We start from the raw sequence: 20,348 nt of genomic DNA on the forward strand, positions 1-20,348 counted from the left end.
CAAAAATGTACCTCCATGCTATATATATATATATATAGAGAGAGAGCCATGATGATACAAAGTTATTATGCAGTGTCAGACATTTTTGTCACCTTCACTAACAGAACAAAACCTGTTCCCAGGCTTCTGCTGTCTCCTGTCAACTATGTATGTATATATGTATGTATGTATGTATTGTATGTATGAACGAATGCCAGGAAGACACGGTTATTAAAATAAAGTTTCAAGTTTCAAAGTTTCTTGTTGTATGTGTCTGTCTGGACTGGTCAGATGTGCAGAAAACTTACTTCCCTACAACATTTTATCCCTCAAATGTCAGTTCATTGAGTTAGAAAATGTTGATCAGCTTAAAAAATTATGTCCTTGCAGGGTTCATCCTCAAAAAAGTCTAGGGTCGGCAGGTTTTTCTAGGGTCGGTCGGGAAACAGGAAACACAACATTTTTTTTCCTAGGCCTCAGAGACCTTGCAGCAGTACAATAACAGACTGGATACTACGACTGGACAATACTAGTTAACTAGTTAAAAATAAGCAAAAATATGCCAGGACACACAACAGATTGCTCTATGGTATCAGAGTCGTCAGCATCGAGGTAAGAATTTATAATTTTCTGCCGTACAAATGTTTTACCAATGTATTACCAGTTAACAACATTCTTTATTGCTCAGCCAGTGATATAATAACCATCTACACCACAAGGATACCTACAATAGTTGTTTCAGGGCACAAAAATGCATAAATTCGCTGCGCAGTGCTTCCACTGCCACTTTGCACATCACTATTACATCTGACATGATAATCAAAGATATGTCCTCTGAGACAACTTTGACCAGTCAACTTAATATAAATACAGTTCAGACTTGGTCACAGTAAATATTAATACTGTTAAGGTTTCCTAAATTACACTAGAAATCTGATACTGTCCAGCTGACAGTTCCTTACACTAGAAATCTGATACTGTCCAGCTGACAGTTCCTTACACTAGAAATCTGATGCTGTCCAGCTGACAGTTCCTTACACTAAAAATCTGCGTCTAACGTGAAGCCATGTCTCATGTCCTCGGGGGTTAGCACGTTGGCTTTCTGGTACTCAGCCACCCTCTTCTCAAAAAAGTTTGCCTTCCCCTGGAGGGAGATATTTTCCATAAAGTCAAACGGGTTTTCCACGGAATAAACCTTCGGACAGCTGAGCTCTGCCAGCAGCCGGTCTGCTACAAACTCAATGTAGGTTTTCATCAGCTGTGAGTTCATCCCGATCATGTCCACCGACATGGCCTCCGTAAGGAACTCCTGCTCGATACTGACGGCCTGGGTGACGATCTGTGTCACTCTGTCCGGGCTGGGCGGGTGGATCAAGTGTTTAAACAACAGGCAGGCGAACTCACAGTGCAAGCCCTCGTCACGACTAATTAGTTCATTTGAGAAGGTCAGGCCTGGCATCAGCCCGCGTTTCTTTAGCCAGAAAATGGCAGCAAATGACCCTGAGAAGAAGACTCCCTCCACGGCAGCGAAGGCGACCAGCCGCTCCCCGAAGCTGGTGTCTTTACTGGCGATCCACTGCAGCGCCCAGTCCGCCTTCCTGCGCACACAGGGGAGGGTCTCCACTGCCCGGAACAGCCGCTGTCTCTCCCCCGGGTCCCGGATGTACGTGTCAATCAGCAGGCTGTACATCTCCGAGTGGACGTTCTCCATGGCGATCTGGAACCCATAGAAACACCGAGCCTCCGGAACCTGGGCAGAACAGAGAACATCAGTTACCATAGAAACACTGCGCCTCCAGGACCTGGGCAGAACAGGGAACATCAGTTACCATAGAAACACTGCGCCTCCAGGACCTGGGCAGAACAGGGAACATCAGTTACCATAGAAACACAGAGCCTCCGGGACCTGGGCAGAACAGAGAACATCAGTTACCATAGAAACACTGCGCCTCCAGGACCTGGGCAGAACAGGGAACATCAGTTACCATATAAACATCAGTTACCATAGAAACACCGTGCCTCCGGGACCTGGGCAGAACAGGGAACATCAGTTACCATAGAAACATCAGTTACCATAGAAACACCGCGCCTCCGCGACCTGGGCAGAACAGGGAACATCAGTTACCATAGAAACATCAGTTACCATAGAAACACCGCGCCTCCGGGACCTGGGCAGAACAGGGAATATCAGTTACCATAGAAACACCGAGCCTCCGGGACCTGGGCAGAACAGAGAACATCAGTTACCATAGAAACACCGCGCCTCCGGGACCTGGGCAGAACAGGGAACATCACTTACCATAGAAACATCAGTTACCATAGAAACACCGAGCCTCCGGGACCTGGGCAGAACAGGGAACATCAGTTACCATAGAAACACCACACCTCCAGGACCTGGGCAGAACAGGGAAGATTAGGGGGCCTGCGGGGGTCCCTTTCCTGCACCCCCTGTGTATACATGTGTACATGTGTGTGCACTGCTTTACGGGGGCCTGCATGGGGGGCTCCCTTACCTGCACCTCCTGTGTAGATTCAGATTCAGATTCAGATTGGCTTTATTGATGTCGCAGTGGAGTACACTGAATTAAGATCAATATTACATAAAAGTACAATATAATGGTTGGCGATATAGGGTTAAAAGGTAGTGCAATAGTACAATACAGTACATGATTAAAATATAGTACAATAATCAATAAAAGAGGAGCGTCATATATACAAAGAATTGGTAATGACAGTAAGAGAATATTCGCTCATTGACAATGCATTAAAAATAAGTTGAAGATTAAAAGTCATGCTGGTTCAACAATCGAGTCAGGTAGGGTATTGGTGAGTTTCTGTATCTCTGTGTTTTAGCCTTTGGAATGTCAAGTTTTTGAGCATTTCTGGTACTTCTGCCTGTGATGCTAGATCTGCGACTCGGCAACCAATGCTCGAACTCAGACTTGATAAGTGATCTGGCAAAGTTCAGGCACAGAGTCTCACGCCTTTCGGCAAGCGTTGTGAGTTTCAGATGTTCGAGTGAGCTTGCATATCCGGTATAGGCAGGACCCATGATGATCCGACAGGCTCTACGTTGTATCCGCTCCAGCTGATCAACTTGTTGTTTAGAAAGTCCCGGGGACCAGACGGGAACAGCGTACTCCATAAGTGGACGGATGTATGCAGTGTAGATGATTAGGAGTTCATTTTGTGAGAGATTAAACTTCCTGAGACGCTTGAGAATAAACAGTTTCCTGGCGGCGTTTGCAGACATATGGTTGACCTGTTCATTCCAACGTAGGTCACTCTGAAGGCGGAGGCCGAGTATCTTCAGGCAGGGGACAACAGACAGAACTGAGGAGTCAATCCGCAGTGGGGGTAACAGTGGTGGGTTTCTGCAGAATGTAATGTGCATTGCCATGCACTTGCTACTGTTCAGGAGCATGTGGTTGTCCATTGTCCAGGAATGTAGTTGGTCAAGGTCGTTTTGGAGACAGGACGGCAGATGGATGGATCTTGTTTCAAGAAAGTTCATGTCGTCTACGTATTTCAGGGCATAACTGACGGCATCACTAGCGGCATCGTCGATCAAAACGAGGAAGAGTATAGGTCCCAGTAATGTGCCTTGGGCAACTCCGCAAGAGAGGGTAACCCAGTCGGAAAGGGCTCCTCTATACCGTACTCTCTGTTTTCTCGCAGAAATGAAGTCGCACACCCACGGAACGAGCTCGGGCCTCAAACATGTATACGTGTGGACATGTGTGTGCACTGCTTTACGGGGCCTGCATGGGGGGCTCCTTTCCTGCACCTCCTGTGTATACATGTGGACATGTGTGTGCACTGCTTTACAGGGCCTGCATGGGGGGCTCCTTACCTGCACCTCCTGTGTATACATGTGTACATGTGTGTGCACTGCTTTACGGGGGCCTGCATGGGGGGCTCCTTTCCTGCACCTCCTGTGTATACATGTGTACATGTGTGTGCACTGCTTTACGGGGGCCTGCATGGGGGGCTCCTTACCTGCACCTCCTGGCAGAAGCGTTCCACCAGGTTCTCATTGACGATCCCGTCGCTGGCAGCGAAGAAAGCGAGAACGTGCGACAGAAACCGCCGCTCCGCCGGCTTCAGCGAACACCAGTCCGCCATGTCCTTCCCAAGATCCACCTCTTCTGCACACCAGAACGAGGCTTGCGCCTTTTTGTAGAAGTCCCACATGTCGTGATATCGGATGGGGAAAACCACAAACCTGAAGAAACACAGGGACGCAACATTTGACACAGCAACTTAAGAAGCCAGACACATATATTACCAGTATCAGGCCACATATGTAGACTACTGATGACACTGGGACATAAAAAAGGCAAGTGTGTGAGTTTTGAGTGTGTGTGTGAGTGAGTGTGTGTGTGTGTGTGTGAGCGTGTGTGTGTGTGAGTGTGTGTGAGTGTGTGTGTGTGTGTGTGTGTGTGTGTGTGTGTGTAGTGTGTGTGTGTGTGTGTGTGTGTGTGCGTGTGTGTGTGTGTGTGTGTGTGTGTGTGTGTGTGAGTGTGTGTTTGTGTTTGTGTATGTTTGTGTGCACACATGTGTGAGCATGTGCTTTGTGCAGCAGAAACAGCAGCAGGACTCCCACCTGTTGGGGTTGGGTTTCAGCAGGGGTTCGTCCGCCTCTCCCGTGACCAGGCTGAGGCCATCGCAGGTTCCCACAGAGGAGCTGTCGGAGATTCCAGAGTCACTGCCACTCAATCCGGAGCCACTCATTCCGGAGCCACTCACTCCGGAGTCACCGGAGTCACTCACTCCAGAGTCACTGCCACTCCGGTCCTTTTGCCTCAGCAAGTGAACTCCTTCCCCACGGGAGCACGCTGCAGCCTAACATGGGAACAAACAGCTTCGTTACACAAATAAGGGAAACCTGCATATATGGAAACACACACATTAACCCAGCTGCTATAGACGAACCTTACAGAACAAAATTCCGAAAGTATGTGTGTGCGGGGGTTCTCTGGGGGCTCTCTGGGGGCTCTCTCTAGGGGGTGTATGTCATTTGTAAGGACACGTGATAAGTTTGTCCTTCATATTTCCCTGCATTGTAAAGAGACCAATTGTCCACAACAGCACTACTAGTACTACATATGTAACGTTATCACGTCTACAACAAAGCAGATCATACGATGGCAAGGCAGTATCCATTTGGCCAGAGGAGTGTCCGTTAGCCGCTCTGGTGGCCAGTGAATACTGTCTGGCCAATGGATACTGCCTGTACTCCAAGCAGATCATACAGTGGCAAGGCAGTATCCACTGACCACAGCAGAGCCCTGCAACAATCGCCGTGGCTAGTGGAGGTTACATCACATCACCACTGACATGACTGGCAGCTAAACACGATCGTACCGGGATTTCCGGTAAATCCTGTCCTTCCTCACCTTTTCCGTGTGCAAACTGCCTCTTGCCGCCCCTGCTGGACTTGTGTAGTCCATGCTCGCAGCTTTGGGAACGACGTACGCCGACAGAAACTGTGCGTTTTGTAGCCTTATCTAACAATAAGCAGCGGTCGCCATCTTTATAACCCTTCAGCAGACGACGTGACGTCATGTGGCACTGACCAATGAGAGGCGGCGTAGCAGGACAGGCTCGAGCTTGCGTTTCTTGTGTCCTTCTAGTCCTACTCGCCAGAGAGCGCCCTTGTTGATTATCTAGTCAGTCATGTTGAACACTTTGTTGTACTCGTATTCAGCCACGTAACGTCACACACACACCGCCTAATCCTGTCTGAACACTTCAGCCACATGTTCAAGGTCTGCGGAAGAAACTGCACAACTGCAAATATTCACGTAATTTCCCCCACTTCCGAAGTGGACTAGTCGAGATGTCCCATCATTCCCTGGTGACGTTATCCCAGGGAGGCGGAAACAGGAAAGTTTGTTATTATATTTTACAGCAGAAGCAAATTTGTGGCCAAAGATGCCACTTAAAACACACAGAGGTTAAGAGTATCGTGGATTTGGGGTCAAACGACGCTAGGGAACATTAAGGACGGACCTTCAGAAGTGGACTGGTCCCATCAGCCGTGCGTACTTGTGTTTTGGCGTGACCTGCGACTGGTGAGCAACTTGCCGTTGTACTGCAGATTCTTTGGCCTAGGAATCCGTGTTCCTGCTGACACCCTTTCAACGCTAATCAAGTGTGCAGTAGAGTAGAGACTAGAATAGAGTACCAGTACAGTAGGGTGGAGACCAGCTTAGAGTAGAGTAACGTTAAGAGTAGAGTAGGGTAGAGACTAGAGTAGAGTACTGTAAGTGTAAGTTAGGGTATCTCATATGAATTTCTGAGACTTGAGTACGTCATGGAGGTAGAAAAAAGGGTTTTTCTACCTCCATGAGTACGTAGAGCAGGGTAACGATTGGATCTCTGGCCCGGTAGGAAGACCACATATAGATCTTGAGGTCCAAGCCTGAAATTTTAATAAAACCTGTTTTCTCGTCACAGGTAGATGGCTTAAGGCTGGTCAACATGGACTTCTACTGGTACATGTAAGTATCAGCATTTCTAATTCTAGCCTGGAGTCCAGCCTTGTTGCCTTTGGTCCAGTTGCCAAGATCTGCTGGGAAGCAGACCAAAGCTAACAAGGCTGGACTCCAGGCTACAGCCTTTACACTGGTGCATGTCCAGTTAACAGCAAGATAATTCACAGCCCTTGTACGTTTGAATCGATACTTGTGTTTTCCTGGAACTATAGAGCTTATTCACCACACGTCATCATGACGTCACGACCCCTCATGTCCCGTGCGACGCCATTTTGGGGCTACAGCGCCTACAGCGAGTTTCCAAGCATTGAAATGGCCGACAAACGTTAGGTAAACTGTCCTTTGTCCTATTACACGAAGAGTTAACCACCACTCATACCTCTCGTTACTGGAACAAAATAAAATCTGTTGGGATTGACCCGTTTCTGTTGAGTTTTGATCAGTCTGATAGAAACGGCGTCTACCGCCAGCGGAGTCCATTGACGTGACTTAGCTTCGTATTTGGTACTGGGCAGAAGTTTTTACACACAGGATCGGTTCAAGAGTCTGGAAGCGTTGTATCAGGATGTGTAGAAAGTGTTGTGGGACAGTTGCGTGGTGACAATTAAGTACGTTGTAGTCGGGAAACGCAAAAAGTCGCGGCTATTTTGGAACAGCCCCGGAGTGTGTCTGGATAAACAACAAGCAAAGGCGAGGCCATCGGCCGCCATCCTCAGTCCGCACTGCCGCGACTGTGGCTGGACAAGGTGAGTGTTACACGTTGCCAGCGCCCTGTTCTACATGGAGATTTACCACAGAGTAAAGGGACAAGTAGCTCCGAGTCCAACATTTTACCGTGTTCATGGCTACCCACGTTTCAATCTACATGTACATGTACAGCCCCGTACGCCGCGCCAGGATTAAACACACCGATTTCTGATCAGCAAAGAAAGACTGAAAAGCCGATCTTGACAACATGAAAAGTGGACACGGAGCCAGAACAACCCCAAGGACAATGTTACTAACAAGAAGAGTGTCCAAAACGTAGATTGTGGCCCAAAATACACAAGTTGTGACAACTATCGCCAAGAGTTTGCATAGCATTGCATAGCGATAGCCCCAAAATGGCGGACGCCAGGGGGAGAGTCACGTGACAATCTGTGGTGAATAAGCCCTATAGTACCACACAAGCTGAAAATTTGTACTTGTATGTCTGCTGAGACTGACATAAATAAAAATATCTACATTTTACTGTTAATCCTGGTTAATCCTTGTTACTCTGTTTGCAGAATCCTGTTTGTGGCGATAATCCTGAAGATCCTGTTCTACCTGTGCTGGTTTTACTCCCGGCAGCGGCGGCTGGCAGCCGGGCCTGAGGTAACGACCTTGACTCTAGTGACCTTGTCTCTAACGACCTTGACTCTAGTGACCTTGTCTCTAACGACCTTGACTCTAGCAACCTTGTCTCTACCATGTTATCCAGTGTTCATTGCTGAATGGAGCTCTGATATCCAGTGTTTATTACTGAATGGAGTTCTGATATCCAGTGTTTATTGCTGAATGGAGTTCTGATATCCAGTGTTTATTACTGAATGGAGTTCTGATATCCAGTGTTTATTGCTGAATGGAGTTCTGATATCCAGTGTTTATTGCTGAATGGAGTTCTGATATCCAGTGTTTATTGCTGAATGGAGTTCTGATATCGTGTTTCTCCCCCCTTCTGTAGCTTGCCCATGGCCCCACTCCGGGAGGAACGCTGTCCCGACCGCCCCCCTATCCCGGCATGGACGGACAGGACCCCCCCGCCGGCCCAGTGGGCAGTTTCCCCGAGCCGCCCCCCTACTGTGAGCTGGAGGAGCATGATGGGAAGCCTCCGCCTTACCACGCCGTCGTCGCTCTGAAGGAAGCACAGGCTCTACAGTCCCAGCATGCACTGCTGCAGGATGATGCACCGGTATCCCATGATCCTCCACCTGACCCATCACCACAGATGTCCCAGAATGCACATGTTCAAGTGGTTACCACGACAACAGGAGTGATTGACAACAACCCTCCGTGCTAGCTGGGTTACCATGGCAACGCTCACTACTGGTGCCTTCCGTCTGCTGCCAAACCTGGAACTAGCCAAACAAACAAACAAAAGTGACATGTACAAAAGTGGAGAGCCTGACATGTACAAAAGTGGGGAGCCTGACATGTACAACAGTGGGGAGCCTGACATGTACAACAGTGGGGAGCCTGACATGTACCAAAGTGGGGAGCCTGACATGTACAAAAGTGGGGAGCCTGACATGTACAACAGTGGGGAGCCTGACATGTACAACAGTGGGGAGCCTGACATGTACAAAAGTGGGGAGCCTGACATGTACAACAGTGGGGAGCCTGACATGTACAACAGTGGGGAGCCTGACATGTACAACAGTGGGGAGCCTGACATGTACAGAGCCTGACATGTACAGAGATGAGAACAGGAACATATTTTATACCTCCCCCTTCCTCCTAGCTGTGACACAGTACGTCATTGATCAACTCTGGCTGTTCATGAGTGTTACGTGGACTTTATTTGCCGACCTGTATGTTTATTTCAGAAAGCTTGGAGACATTTATGTCTTAGAGACAGCCAGACAAATGTTATATAAACTGCATGACAATGCAGGTGTGCTTATATACATATGCAGGGTGCTTATATACATATGCAGGGTGCTTATATAAATATGCAGGTGTGCTTATAAATGCAGGTTTGGAGCTATAAAAGTATAATCCTGATATAAACACCTGAACAGGTGAGCTGTAACCCTGATATAAACACCTGAACAGGTGAGCTGTAACCCTGATATAAACACCTGAACTACAGGCAGGTGAGCTGCTGTTGAGCCATAATGAGAGAATCAGGAACATCCCTGAGCTTCCAGGTCAGCTGTTTGCACAGCTTGTGGTGAATGCACTGATCAGTGTAAAACCTATGGGGTGCACTGGTCAGTGTAAAACCTATGGGGGTGCACTGGTCAGTGTGAATCCTATGGGGGTGCACTGATCAGTGTGAAACCTATGGGGGTGCACTGGTCAGTGTGAAACCTATGGGGGTGCACTGGTCAGTGTGAATCCTATGGGGGTGCACTGGTCAGTGTGAAACCTATGGGGGTGCACTGGTCAGTGTAAAACCTATGGGGGTGCACTGGTCAGTGTGAAACCTATGGGGCTTGTTAGATACAGACTTACTGGTGCCATTGTTAGAAAACAACCCCATGATGAGTTCTATTTGAAAGGGCAAATGCTGTGAACTCAACTCACAAAGACTTGGAGTCACTTCCAACTATCTGTATATATATATACTCAACGTTTAAGGATCTAACAGTAACTTGTGTTCATGCCAAATGTCACGTATTGTAACACTTCCTGTTCTGTATACCTACATTTCAGGGATGAAATAGTGTAGAAAATTTGATACTTCAGTAAAACAATAATCATCACCAATGAAGGCTGTGACACAGTCGTCAGTTTGTAGGAAGAATCCTTTGCTGATATGCAAATGTTGGCTGACGAGGGGGGTGACAGGTAAAGTAGCTGTAGCCAATCTCTACATCACAGTAACTTCAAAAAACTTCCAGCTTTCCAACCTGGAATAAGATTCATGTTAGCTTTGCATTCTGGAGTACTGACCACTAAGGATAAGTTTGCTTCATGCCCAGATGTTCTGTTGGGCGTCTAGTGTAACCCATCCCCCGGGTGTGTTTAGTAATTTACCGTAGTGATAAGTGCGTGACCACTTCTACCAGCCATAGTTTATTGTGAAGATTCGCTTTTGTCATGTAAAGCTGGAAATGTAGCTGTGACAATGACCATCCAAAGGAAAGTTTAGTGATACACTTTTTGGTTCATCATTATAGCTTTTTAGCTTTTTTAACACACCACCAAAGGGCGGTTATACCGGCTATACAGATACAGAAGCTGGTGTGTTACGCCGAAGGGCGGTTATACCGGCTATACAGATACAGAAGCTGGTGTGTTGTGCCGATGGTCAGTTACACTGCCTATACAGATACAGATAGCTTAATCCAACTTGATAGGATGTTGATGTAAAGCTTTACTGTGCTCTCTTCCTAACACAGGGCATACGTGTAGAAATCATCACAAGATGCACTCTTCTTGTACCTATGGCTGGTATCTGGTTACTATGTCTAGTGTCACCATAGTTTAGAGCCATTATACAAGTCAGTATGGATCCTTTACTATGTCTAATGTTTAAAAATGTCACCATAGAGCCATACAGTACGGATCCTAACTACTGGTATGTCTAATGTCTATATATTCAGATTGATGCAATGATTGTGTACAGCTATATCAAACTCCTCTTGTATGTATTCCAGAATATTTTGCTAAATAAAGGACTGTAAGTGCAACATGTTGAATCCTGTGTTTTCCTCCTGCCAAGAACGCCACTTCCCCAATCTACCTGGACTGCAGACAACAATGTCCTTGGCTAATATTTTGGCCAGCTGCTAATCCAAGAATTCTAATTGTAAAAATTTCTACACGGCCAATTTCTTCATGATTATATCATAACCAATGTGTTGGGCCAAACCATGTGATTTTTTGTAAGGGATCCTCTAGATCACACAATAAAATATACAAAAATGACACCAATTGGAAAGAACTTTTTTGTAAAAAAATACCAAAATCAGTGTGTGCTGACAAGGCCTAACTTGAAGCATAAAGCTACCTATAGCTTAACCCTTGGCTAGTTGTGTCATAACTGCGGTCTGCACCATGTCTGAGTTTGTGTATGATGAGAGTGTAAGTGTGAGTGTGTGTGAGAGTGTAAGTGCAAGTGTGAGTGTAAGTCATGACTGTGCAGCCTGTAGACTGTCTAAGTTTGTGTATGAATGAGGCTATGAATCGTATGATGTAAGTGTGAGTGTGAGTGAGTGTATGTGTGTGAGTGAGTGTAAGTGTAAGTGTAAGTGTGAGTGTAAGTCATGTGTAGCCTCCAGACTGTCATGACTGTGCAGCCTGTAGACTGAGTTTGTGTATGTGTAAGTGTGAGTGTAAGTGTAAGTGTAAGAGTGAGTTTAAGTGTAAATTTAAGTGTGAGTGTAAGTGTGAATGTGAGTGAGTGTAAAAGTGAGTTTAAGTGTAAGTTTAAGTCATGACTGCGCAGCCTGCAGACTCTGCCCCAGCAGCGAGACGAAGCGATGAACGTATGATGTAAGTGAGTGTGTGAGAGTGTGTAAGTGTGTAAGTTTAAGTGTGAGTGTAAGTGTGAGTGTGAGTGTGTGTGTGACTGAGTGTAAGTGTAAGTTTAAGTTTGAGTGTAAGTGTAAGTGTAAGTGTGAGTATAAGACGTGTAAGTCATGACTGTGTGGCCTGCAGACTCTGCCCCAGCAGCGAGACAAAGCAATAAGTGTAAGTGAGTGTGTGAGAGTGTAAGTGTGAGTGTAAGTTTAAGTGTAAGTGTAAGTGTAAGTCATGACTGCGCAGCCTCCAGACTCTGCCCCAGCAGCGAGACGTGTGTGTGTGTGTGTGAGTGTATGATGTAAGCGTATGATATAAGCTTAACCCTTGGCTAGTTTTGTCAAGACTGTGCAGCCTCCAGACTCTGCCCGAGCAGTGAGACGAAGCGATGAACGTCGCAGAAGGAGTTGTAGAGCGGAGTCGGGGCGATGCGCAGAACGTTCGGCTCCCTTTTGTCACACTGCAGGGGAAAACAAAAGTGTAATTATTTCATTTACAATACCAGTCACAGGGCAACTCTACAATTTGGTAGGTTACGCTGTGCTTTGGCCATTCACACGGCAATGCTAAGATTTAAAACCAAGACATTAGATTAGTTTGTTAGTGAGTAAGTAAGTTAGTTACCACGACTCCTCTCCGCTCCAGCTCAGATTGGTTAGATTAGTTAGTGAGTAAGTTAGTTTGGCTAGATTGTAAGTGAGTAAGTTAGTTAGTTACCACGACTCCTCTGCGCTCCAGCTCAGATTGGTTAGATTAGTTAGTGAGTAAGTTAGTTTGGCTAGATTGTTAGTGAGTAAGTTAGTTAGTTACCACGACTCCTCTCCGCTCCAGCTCCGTGAAGACCCGGGTGATCGGCACAGAGAACATGAGAGACAGCTGGCAGCCGCGCTGGGCGGGGTCGGAGGGCGTGATGATGTCCACCCACGGACGGGCGTTTGGTTCCCCGGCGTTTGGTTCCCCAGCGGGACGGGCGTTTGGTTCCCCGGCGTTTGCTTCCCCATCAGCAGGGTTCTCAGGTTTGGTGTAGAACTTCTTGATGAGGAACTCCAGATAACCCGTCAGCAGCACCGACTTTTTCCTCAGCTCAGCCATCGTCGTTTTCTCAAACACCTGACAGCAGAAGGCAGCAGCAGGGTGCAAGGGTTGGTTACGGCAAGGGTCTTGTGGTAAGGGTCGTTCAATCAGCATATAAAGGTTCTGGGTTCGAATCCCTGGCAGGCCCGAATGTTCTGCCCTTGGAAAAGGCTCTTTACACCTATTTCCTCACTTGTCATTACCGTTTACAAATAAATCACCAAGTTTCTTTTTTCTGCACCTGCCGCCACCATGAACATATAGTTCCGTGCACCTTCATTTTTCTCAGACCATGAACTTTTGCTACATAAACATGAACATGAATTACAGTATCTAGCTTTGGTTTAATTGGGAGGTCCTGTGTTTGAGGAGAGTCATACCTCAAAGCACATTTAAGATCCCACCACACATCGAAAACAGCACAGGTCCATTTGATTTGAGTGGTTCAGGGTTGGTCTCAGGGTTGACACCTTGAAAAGGCGATAGTAATTTCTCATGTCAATGCTTCCATAAATGTGGTAAAACCTGAATAAACAGTGACTCACGTCCAGGCTTGCCAGGAGCGGGCTGACCAGGAGGGGCGGCGGGTTACTGACACGGAAGCCGTTTACTCCCGGGGACAGCTCCAGCTCTGCAACAACAGTCAACAATAATCAACAATAGTCAACAATAATCAACAATAAACAACAACAGGGCGGCGGGTTACTGACACGGAAGCCGTTTACTCCCGGGGACAGCTCCAGCTCTGCAACAACAGACAACAATAATCAACAATAGTCAACAGCAGTCAACAACAGTCAACAGTCAACAACAGTCAACAACGGGAGAGGCGGGTTACTGACACGGAAGCCGTTTACTCCCGGGGACAGCTCCAGCTCTGCAACAACAGTCAACAACATTCAACAATAAACAGTCAACAACAGTCAACAACAGTCAACAACAGTCAACAACAGTCAACAACAGTCAACAGCAGTCAACAATAAACAGTCAACAACAGTCAACAGCAGTCAACAACAGTCAACAGTCAACAACAGTCAACAACGGGAGAGGCGGGTTACTGACACGGAAGCCGTTTACTCCCGGGGACAGCTCCAGCTCTGCAACAACAGTCAACAATAATCAACAATAGTCAACAATAATCAACAATAAACAACAACAGGGCGGCGGGTTACTGACACGGAAGCCGTTTACTCCCGGGGACAGCTCCAGCTCTGCAACAACAGACAACAATAATCAACAGTCAACAACAGTCAACAACAGTCAACAATAATCAGTCAACAACAGTCAACAATACACAGTCAACAACAGTCTACAACAGTCAACAGTCAACAACAGTCAACAACAGTCAACAGTCAACAGCAGTCAACAACAGTCAACAGTCAACAACAGTCAACAACAGTCAACAGTCAACAACAGTCAACAGCAGTCAACAGCAGTCAACAACAGTCAACAGTCAACAACAGTCAACAACAGTCAACAGCAGTCAACAACAGTCAACAGTCAACAACAGTCAACAACAGTCAACAACAGTCAACAGTCAACAACAGTCAACAACAGTCAACAACAGTCAACAGTCAACAACATTCAACAACAGTCAACAACAGTCAACAGTCAACAGCAGTCAACAACAGTCAACAGTCAACAGCAGTCAATAACAGTCAAAACAGTTAACAGTCCACAACAGTCTACAAGTACAGTACACGAATCCCTGTGGGTCTATTGTTTCAGTATTTTCCACAGTTGTTGTTTCTGTATTTTATCCCCAGTTTTGTTGTTAAACTTTAAGGAAACATCAACTCACTGTTGTCCATCCTGAAGCGTGTGTTCATCTGGTGTCCCCACCAGCCCACGAACCTGTGCCCAGCCCTGTCTGCGTGTTTCTCATGCACAAAAGCTCCGGCCAAACCGCCCGCACCAGAGTTCATGTACTGGGAAAACACCAAGTCTTCACGTAAGGAAATCACTACAAACTTAACTTACCCACTTCAGAACGAACTAGAAACCTCTGAAACTGAGTTCATGTACTGGGAAAACATCTCAAGTCTTTCGATAAGGAAATCACACCATACTTGAAGCTGAAAGATTAGAAACAAAGTTAGCTGGCCGGCTGTAAGCCGTGTTGAAGAGTTGGCCCTTACCTTGTAGGTGCACCAGCATGCAAAGTCCACTTCCCAGTCATGTAGATGTAACTCTGCATTTCCCACAGCATGGGCCAGGTCAAACCCTACCACACAGCCCTGTCAATAAAGCACACAAACCAGTCAAACCCTACCACACAGCCCTGAAGCACAAAGGCAAACCAGTCAATCCCTACCACATCAAACCCTACCACATCAAACCCTGCCACACCAAACCCTGCCACGCCATCATAAAAGCACCAAACAGTTCATCATTGAAAAAGGAACTTCTGAAGGAACCAGAAAAGAGAAAAAACCAGACCTTGTTGTGCCCGGCCTGAGTGATCCTCTCCATGTCAAACAGCTGCCCGGTGTAATACTGCACGCCGCTGAACGCGATCAGGGCTATGGACTCTCCCTCACGCTCAATCAGCGAAACTATGTCCTCTGTCCTCAGGGTCTGTTCTCCCTGTAACACACATATTCTCCCTGTAACACACATATTCTCCCTGTAACACACATGTTCTCCCTGTAACACACATCAGAACATGTTCTTCCTGTAACACACATCAGAACATGTTCTCCCTGTAACACACATCAGAACATGTTTTCCCTGTAACACACATCAGAACATGCTCTCCCTGTAACACACGTGTTCTCCCTGTAACACACGTGTTCTCCCTGTAACACACATGTTCTCCCTGTAACACACGTGTTCTCCCTGTAACACACGTGTTCTCCCTGTAACACACGTGTTCTCCCTGTAACACACGTGTTCTCCCTGTAACACACGTGTTCTCCCTGTAACACACGTGTTCTCCCTGTAACACACGTGTTCTCCCTGTAACACACTTGTTCTCCCTGTAACACACGTGTTCTCCCTGTAACACACGTGTTCTCCCTGTAACACACGTGTTCTCCCTGTAACACACGTGTTCTCCCTGTAACACACGTGTTCTCCCTGTAACACACGTGTTCTCCCTGTAACACACGTGTTCTCCCTGTAACACACGTGTTCTCCCTGTAACACACGTGTTCTCCCTGTAACACAGGTGTTCTCCCTGTAACACACGTGTTCTCCCTGTAACACACGTGTTCTCCCTGTAACACACGTGTTCTCCCTGTAACACACGTGTTCTCCCTGTAACACACGTGTTCTCCCCGTAACACACGTGTTCTCCCCGTAACACACGTGTTCTCCCCGTAACACACGTGTTCTCCCTGTAACACACATGCTCTCCCTGTAACACACGTGTTCTCCCTGTAACACACTTGTTCTCCCTGTAACACACATGTTCTCCCCAGTAGATAGTACATCGTATGTAATCTATCTACAGCTGACCTGTCTAGGTTCTGCCAGTAGAAGACTTGTGGCAGGGTCGTAACCATGGAAACGGATTTGGGACTCCATCGCATACTGGAACAAGGAAACATTTATCCATAGTTAATTACTGGAACAGGGAAACATTGATGCATATTTTATTCTGCTGTTGGCTATAGATGTACAAACTCCCTGTTCTTAAAATACTGACACATACATGTACATTAATTTTGGCCTGTAACAAACATTTCAAATTACCGTCATAAACCTGTTGTGTAGTGTGTATGAAAGGCAAGTATTCACTAACAGCTTTGTCTCTAGCATGACGGCTTACATTAATTCTGGATAATTCTTGTCTGGGTGACTCACATGGTCTGATGGGAAGGCTTTTCCCTCGATCAGAATCTTGTGCCTCGCTGCTGTGGGCTGGTAGAAGGACACCTGGATGTACACATGGAGGACAAAGTCTAGTGTTTATAGGAGAACCCAGGGTTACACAGTGACCAAAATTTATCCTCTGAACCAAGGTTGCCCTCTGACCCAAAGTTAACCTCTGACTCAAAGTTGCCTCTGCCCCAAGGTTGCCCTCTGACCCGAAATTGACCTCTGACCCAGGACTACCCTCTCCTCCAAAGTTACCCTCTGACCCAAGGTTACCCTCTAACCCGAGGTTACCCTCTAACCTGAGGTTGCCCTCTGACCCAATGTTACCCTCTGACCTGAGGTTGCCTTCTAACCCGAGGTTGCCCTCTGACCCAGGGTTACCCTCTAACCTGGGGTTGCCCTCTAACCCGTAGTTGCCCTCTGACCCGAAGCTGCCCTCTTACCCGAGGCTGCCCTCTAACGCCAGGTTACCCTCTAACCCAAATTACTGACCAGGAGGAGGTGCAGGTTGACCGTCAGCCCGTTCATGCAGGCCACTTCCTCTGGCCTCGCTCCTGGGAGAAACACACAACAGGAAGACTTCAGTACACAGTCAAAACTTTGGTCCAACACAAAAAAGCAGCACATCACATTTTCAACTAAACACTCTACTGTAGTCAACCTTAGAATTCATGTGATCCTGGCACTCTGACGTACCCACGATCCTGACTTACCCACGATCCTGGTATTCTGACGTACCCACGATCCTGACTTACCCACGATCCTGGCTTACCCACGATCCTGGTATTCTGACTTACCCACGATCCTGGCTTACCCACGATCCTGGCACTCTGACTTACCCATGATCCTGGCTTACCCACGATCCTGGCTTACCCACGATCCTGGTATTCTGACTTACCCACGATCCTGGCACTCTGTTCAATGACGTATTCATCACACAGTGCCCAGGGTCTGGCTCCTTCAAAGTGACCAAAAACACCACTGCAGGTACAGCAACAAAAAATAGCATTTGTTAGCACACACACTGTCGGACATTCCCAAATTACTGAGATATGTTCTCTGAACTTTTTTCTAGTCATAGAAGAAACAAACGTGGAAACAATTGATAACATGAAACTAAACTCACTATCTGGCCCAGTAGTCCAAGTCTTGTTCCAAGTATTTCCTGACTCCTTTTGGTTGGAGACCAAGAGAATTCCCACACAAGTAAACACAGTCATCATCTGCACACACGAGTGTAGGGTCGGCTGGAAAACAGAGAACATGTTAATATCCATTCTACCTCCTCAAATGTGAATGCTCTATGGTGAGATATCCTTACTAAGGTGAGATATCCTTACTAAGGTGAGATATCCTTACTAAGGTGAGATATCCTTACTAACGTGAGATATCTTTAGTAAGGTGAGATTTCCTTACTAAGGTGAGATATCCTTACTAAGGTGAGATATCCTTACTAAGGTGAGATATCCTTACTAGGTGGAAGATCTTTCATCTTGGGGATGAAGAAATCTTCCCGTAGTCCCTGCAGGGGGTCCTCCGTATCCATGGCAACAGCGAAGGCTTGTTCCTCGGGTCTGCAGCCCAGAACTGCGGCTTTTTCCTGCAGCAGGTCTGCGGGAAGCCGCGACTCGCTCGGCACTGCAGCAGCCATTCAGTCAGGGGGGTCTGAAAATACATGGGGGGTGATTGCAGAGTCAGCTATTCAGTCGGGGGGGTCTGAAAATACAGAGGTTCAGGGGGGGTCATATTTTAGAATCATATTTTAGTATTAGTTTGTGTATGTACCATTGTTGTTCCTTTGCCATACATTGTACCAGCTACAGTTGTTGAGCAATAAAGTTGATTGATTGATTGATTGATAGGGGGGATTCTAAAACACAGGGGTGCACGGGGGGGGGGTCTACAAAATACGGGCGGGGGGGTGTCATTGCAGAGTCAGCCATTCAGTCGTGGGATCTACTTTGCTTTCCAATGTTGGCTGTGGCCTGGGCTAGACCATGAGCTCTGCTATGTCGGCTCGAGCTATATTGCTAACGGAGGTTCTATTGATGACGGAACAAGCGCTGAACACCTCCACACCACCGGTCTGTAGCTGTATCTGCCGGTCCTCGCGTGTCGCAGCCTGGAACAGACCGGAGACTGAGCAAGAGACACGTCTGGCGAGGTTATAGACCTAATGTCTACTCTACTCTAACAATGACAACTGTTACAGCAACAACAGCTCAGAACATGTCACTCCACCACACGTGTCGGCGTCTGGGACAGGAGCAAAAACGCCCTGAACAGTGAGCGGCAATCATAGTACCACAATCACGTTTACGCCACCAACAGCAGACAGAAAGGAAGGTCTGAGGAGAGTCTTCACCTGTACAAAGTCCTTCGGTTCGTCTGGGGGAAAAACAGACCACTTTTGCCTTATAGATCGTCCGACAGAAGGTCATGACCGGTCAAAGGTCATTCAAGATGGCGGTGTGTGTGGCAGTCATTTCTAAAGAGGTGAGGCAAAACTACCATAATTCCGACTAATGTGAGCTAATGCGAGTAAACGCACGAATCTTACAGTAAGGTAGGAATACATGCAGCGTCCAGGGCTTGAAACTGTGTTTGTAGCCGTAGTGGAAAAGGCAATACCGAGTGCTAAGCACGAATACTCCCCCCCCCCAACTACACCCTCAGCTGTATAATTTGCTCATTAACATACCTTATTACCACTAAGAACTACTCCCTTTAACATGATATTTACCCCCTCCCCACACAGAACTACCCCCTGTAACATGATATTTACCCCCCCCGCAAGGGTACCGAAGTAACGGGTTCCTCACTGGCCGCCCAGTGCGGAACTCGCGGGGAAAGTGGCGTCGGCACTCGGGGCCCTGTGCGGAAGGAAACTCCGCACTGGAATTCTAGTGCAGAAACGGCTTTGTTCCAGTGCTGAAACACCGTCAGGACTAGAATTCCAGAGCTGACTCTTGACTTGGCACTCGTTTTCCGGTGCTAACTTCCACTCAGCACTCGGGTGCCAGCGCTCGGAGGTGCCAGCGCTCGGAGGCCGTTCACCACTGGATAGCCAGTGCTGAATTCCACTCGGCACTCGCTACCAGTGCTCGGAGGACGTTCACCCCTGGATAGCAAGTGCCGAAGTCCCTAAGTAACGGGTTCCTCACTGGATCGTTCCAGTGCTCGGTGACTCTTGGTGCTGGAAGCCGAGTTCTCAAATCATTTCGGCACTGGGCCTCTGGTGCTTACGTCGGCCGCGCGGCGTACAGTACAGTATCGCAGGCCAAGTCTATGTCTGTAAAAATGTGAGGATCTGAGCCTTGCAGTATTGTCCTGCCGATCACTTTGTCGTCCCGATTATAATTTGCTTCCCGGGCGGTACGATCTCGAAAATATAAGTGTTAGAGTTCAAAGGCGGCATCTCGGTACCCTTTCTAAAGACAAGGTTTGATTTGCCGATTTAGAGTTTCCAGTGCTGAAGCCGCCGACACTGGGCACCAAGTGTTAACGTACCTTCGGCACTGGAGATCTAGGACGGAAGCCGCCTCACCTCTGTATACCGAGTGCTGAGAAGGAACCCGTTACTTCGTACTTTGCACCCCCCACAGACTACCCCTTTAACATGATACTTTACCCCTCCCCACACAGAACTACCCCCTGTAACATGATAGTTACCCCCTCCCCCACAGAACTACCCCCTGTAACATGATATTTACACCCCCCTCGAGAACTACCCCCTGTAACATGATTACTTTTACCCCCCCT

At 47.4% G+C, this 20,348-nt stretch overlaps 4 protein-coding genes across 8 annotated transcripts in view; 2 read left to right on the forward strand and 2 right to left on the reverse strand.

Moving 5' to 3' along the window:
- Positions 1-240: 240 nt before the first annotated feature.
- Positions 241-5,533, reverse strand: LOC109477677 (ribonucleoside-diphosphate reductase subunit M2 B-like). 3 transcript variants are annotated; one of them, XM_019779017.1, is made up of 5 exons: positions 5,379-5,533; positions 4,586-4,824; positions 3,979-4,204; positions 1,027-1,729; positions 241-950 (listed from the first exon to the last, which is right to left on the reverse strand). In XM_019779017.1, the coding sequence occupies exons 1-5, from the start codon at positions 5,430-5,432 to the stop codon at positions 943-945; spliced, it is 1,230 nt and encodes a 409-aa protein (XP_019634576.1). In that variant the 5' UTR covers positions 5,433-5,533; the 3' UTR covers positions 241-942. The 3 variants fall into 3 exon arrangements, with proteins under 3 accessions (XP_019634576.1, XP_019634575.1, XP_019634574.1); XM_019779016.1 differs by having other exon boundaries at positions 989-1,729; XM_019779015.1 differs by having other exon boundaries at positions 241-1,729.
- Positions 5,534-5,826: 293 nt separating this feature from the next.
- LOC109477680 lies at positions 5,827-8,534 on the forward strand. 3 transcript variants are annotated; one of them, XM_019779023.1, is made up of 4 exons: positions 5,827-6,056; positions 6,442-6,485; positions 7,748-7,835; positions 8,185-8,534. In XM_019779023.1, exons 2-4 carry the CDS (start codon positions 6,466-6,468, stop codon positions 8,518-8,520), a joined length of 444 nt encoding a protein of 147 aa, XP_019634582.1. In that variant the 5' UTR covers positions 5,827-6,056; positions 6,442-6,465; the 3' UTR covers positions 8,521-8,534. The 3 variants fall into 3 exon arrangements, with proteins under 3 accessions (XP_019634582.1, XP_019634583.1, XP_019634584.1); XM_019779024.1 differs by having other exon boundaries at positions 5,955-6,056; positions 6,446-6,485; XM_019779025.1 differs by lacking the exon at positions 5,827-6,056 and adding an exon at positions 6,074-6,251 and having other exon boundaries at positions 6,446-6,485.
- Positions 8,535-11,854: 3,320 nt separating this feature from the next.
- Positions 11,855-19,034, reverse strand: LOC109477676 (kynureninase-like). The gene is made up of 13 exons (XM_019779014.1): positions 18,952-19,034; positions 18,060-18,251; positions 17,713-17,833; positions 17,485-17,567; positions 17,079-17,140; positions 16,572-16,643; positions 16,224-16,298; positions 15,204-15,350; positions 14,903-15,001; positions 14,566-14,692; positions 13,310-13,395; positions 12,501-12,800; positions 11,855-12,150 (listed from the first exon to the last, which is right to left on the reverse strand). The coding sequence occupies exons 2-13, from the start codon at positions 18,235-18,237 to the stop codon at positions 12,031-12,033; spliced, it is 1,470 nt and encodes a 489-aa protein (XP_019634573.1). The 5' UTR covers positions 18,238-18,251; positions 18,952-19,034; the 3' UTR covers positions 11,855-12,030.
- The window catches only part of LOC109477679 (trafficking protein particle complex subunit 2-like protein), a 3,065-nt gene continuing 1,710 nt past the window's right edge, over positions 18,994-20,348 (forward strand). The window contains exons 1-2 of the mRNA XM_019779021.1: positions 18,994-19,082; positions 19,345-19,352. Coding sequence (XP_019634580.1) covers positions 19,026-19,082; positions 19,345-19,352 — 65 coding nt within the window. The 5' untranslated portion in view covers positions 18,994-19,025. The remainder of the gene's footprint in view (positions 19,083-19,344; positions 19,353-20,348) is intronic.

The sequence above is a fragment of the Branchiostoma belcheri genome, unplaced genomic scaffold (assembly GCF_001625305.1).
Source record: "Branchiostoma belcheri isolate BF01 breed outbred unplaced genomic scaffold, Haploidv18h27 scaffold404, whole genome shotgun sequence".
Classification (NCBI taxonomy): Eukaryota; Metazoa; Chordata; class Leptocardii; order Amphioxiformes; family Branchiostomatidae; genus Branchiostoma; species Branchiostoma belcheri.

Excerpts from the sequence above, each read along its gene's own strand:
- LOC109477677 (XM_019779017.1), bottom strand. The coding sequence starts at position 5,432 with ATGGACTACACAAGTCCAGCAGGGGCGGCAAGAGGCAGTTTGCACACG. Across the intron at positions 4,825-5,378 it reads GCAGTTTGCACACGGAAAAG|GCTGCAGCGTGCTCCCGTGG; the intron begins GTGAGGAAGGAC and ends TTCCCATGTTAG. Across the intron at positions 1,730-3,978 it reads GCTTCTGCCAGGAGGTGCAG|GTTCCGGAGGCTCGGTGTTT; the intron begins GTAAGGAGCCCC and ends TGTTCTGCCCAG.
- LOC109477680 (XM_019779023.1), top strand. The coding sequence starts at position 6,466 with ATGGACTTCTACTGGTACAT. Across the intron at positions 6,486-7,747 it reads ATGGACTTCTACTGGTACAT|AATCCTGTTTGTGGCGATAA; the intron begins GTAAGTATCAGC and ends CTCTGTTTGCAG. Across the intron at positions 7,836-8,184 it reads GGCTGGCAGCCGGGCCTGAG|CTTGCCCATGGCCCCACTCC; the intron begins GTAACGACCTTG and ends CCCCTTCTGTAG.
- LOC109477676 (XM_019779014.1), bottom strand. The coding sequence starts at position 18,237 with ATGGCTGCTGCAGTGCCGAGCGAGTCGCGGCTTCCCGCAGACCTGCTG. Across the intron at positions 14,693-14,902 it reads CATGCTGGTGCACCTACAAG|TACATGAACTCTGGTGCGGG; the intron begins GTAAGGGCCAAC and ends GTGTTTTCCCAG. Across the intron at positions 13,396-14,565 it reads ACGCTTCAGGATGGACAACA|AGCTGGAGCTGTCCCCGGGA; the intron begins GTGAGTTGATGT and ends CTGTTGTTGCAG.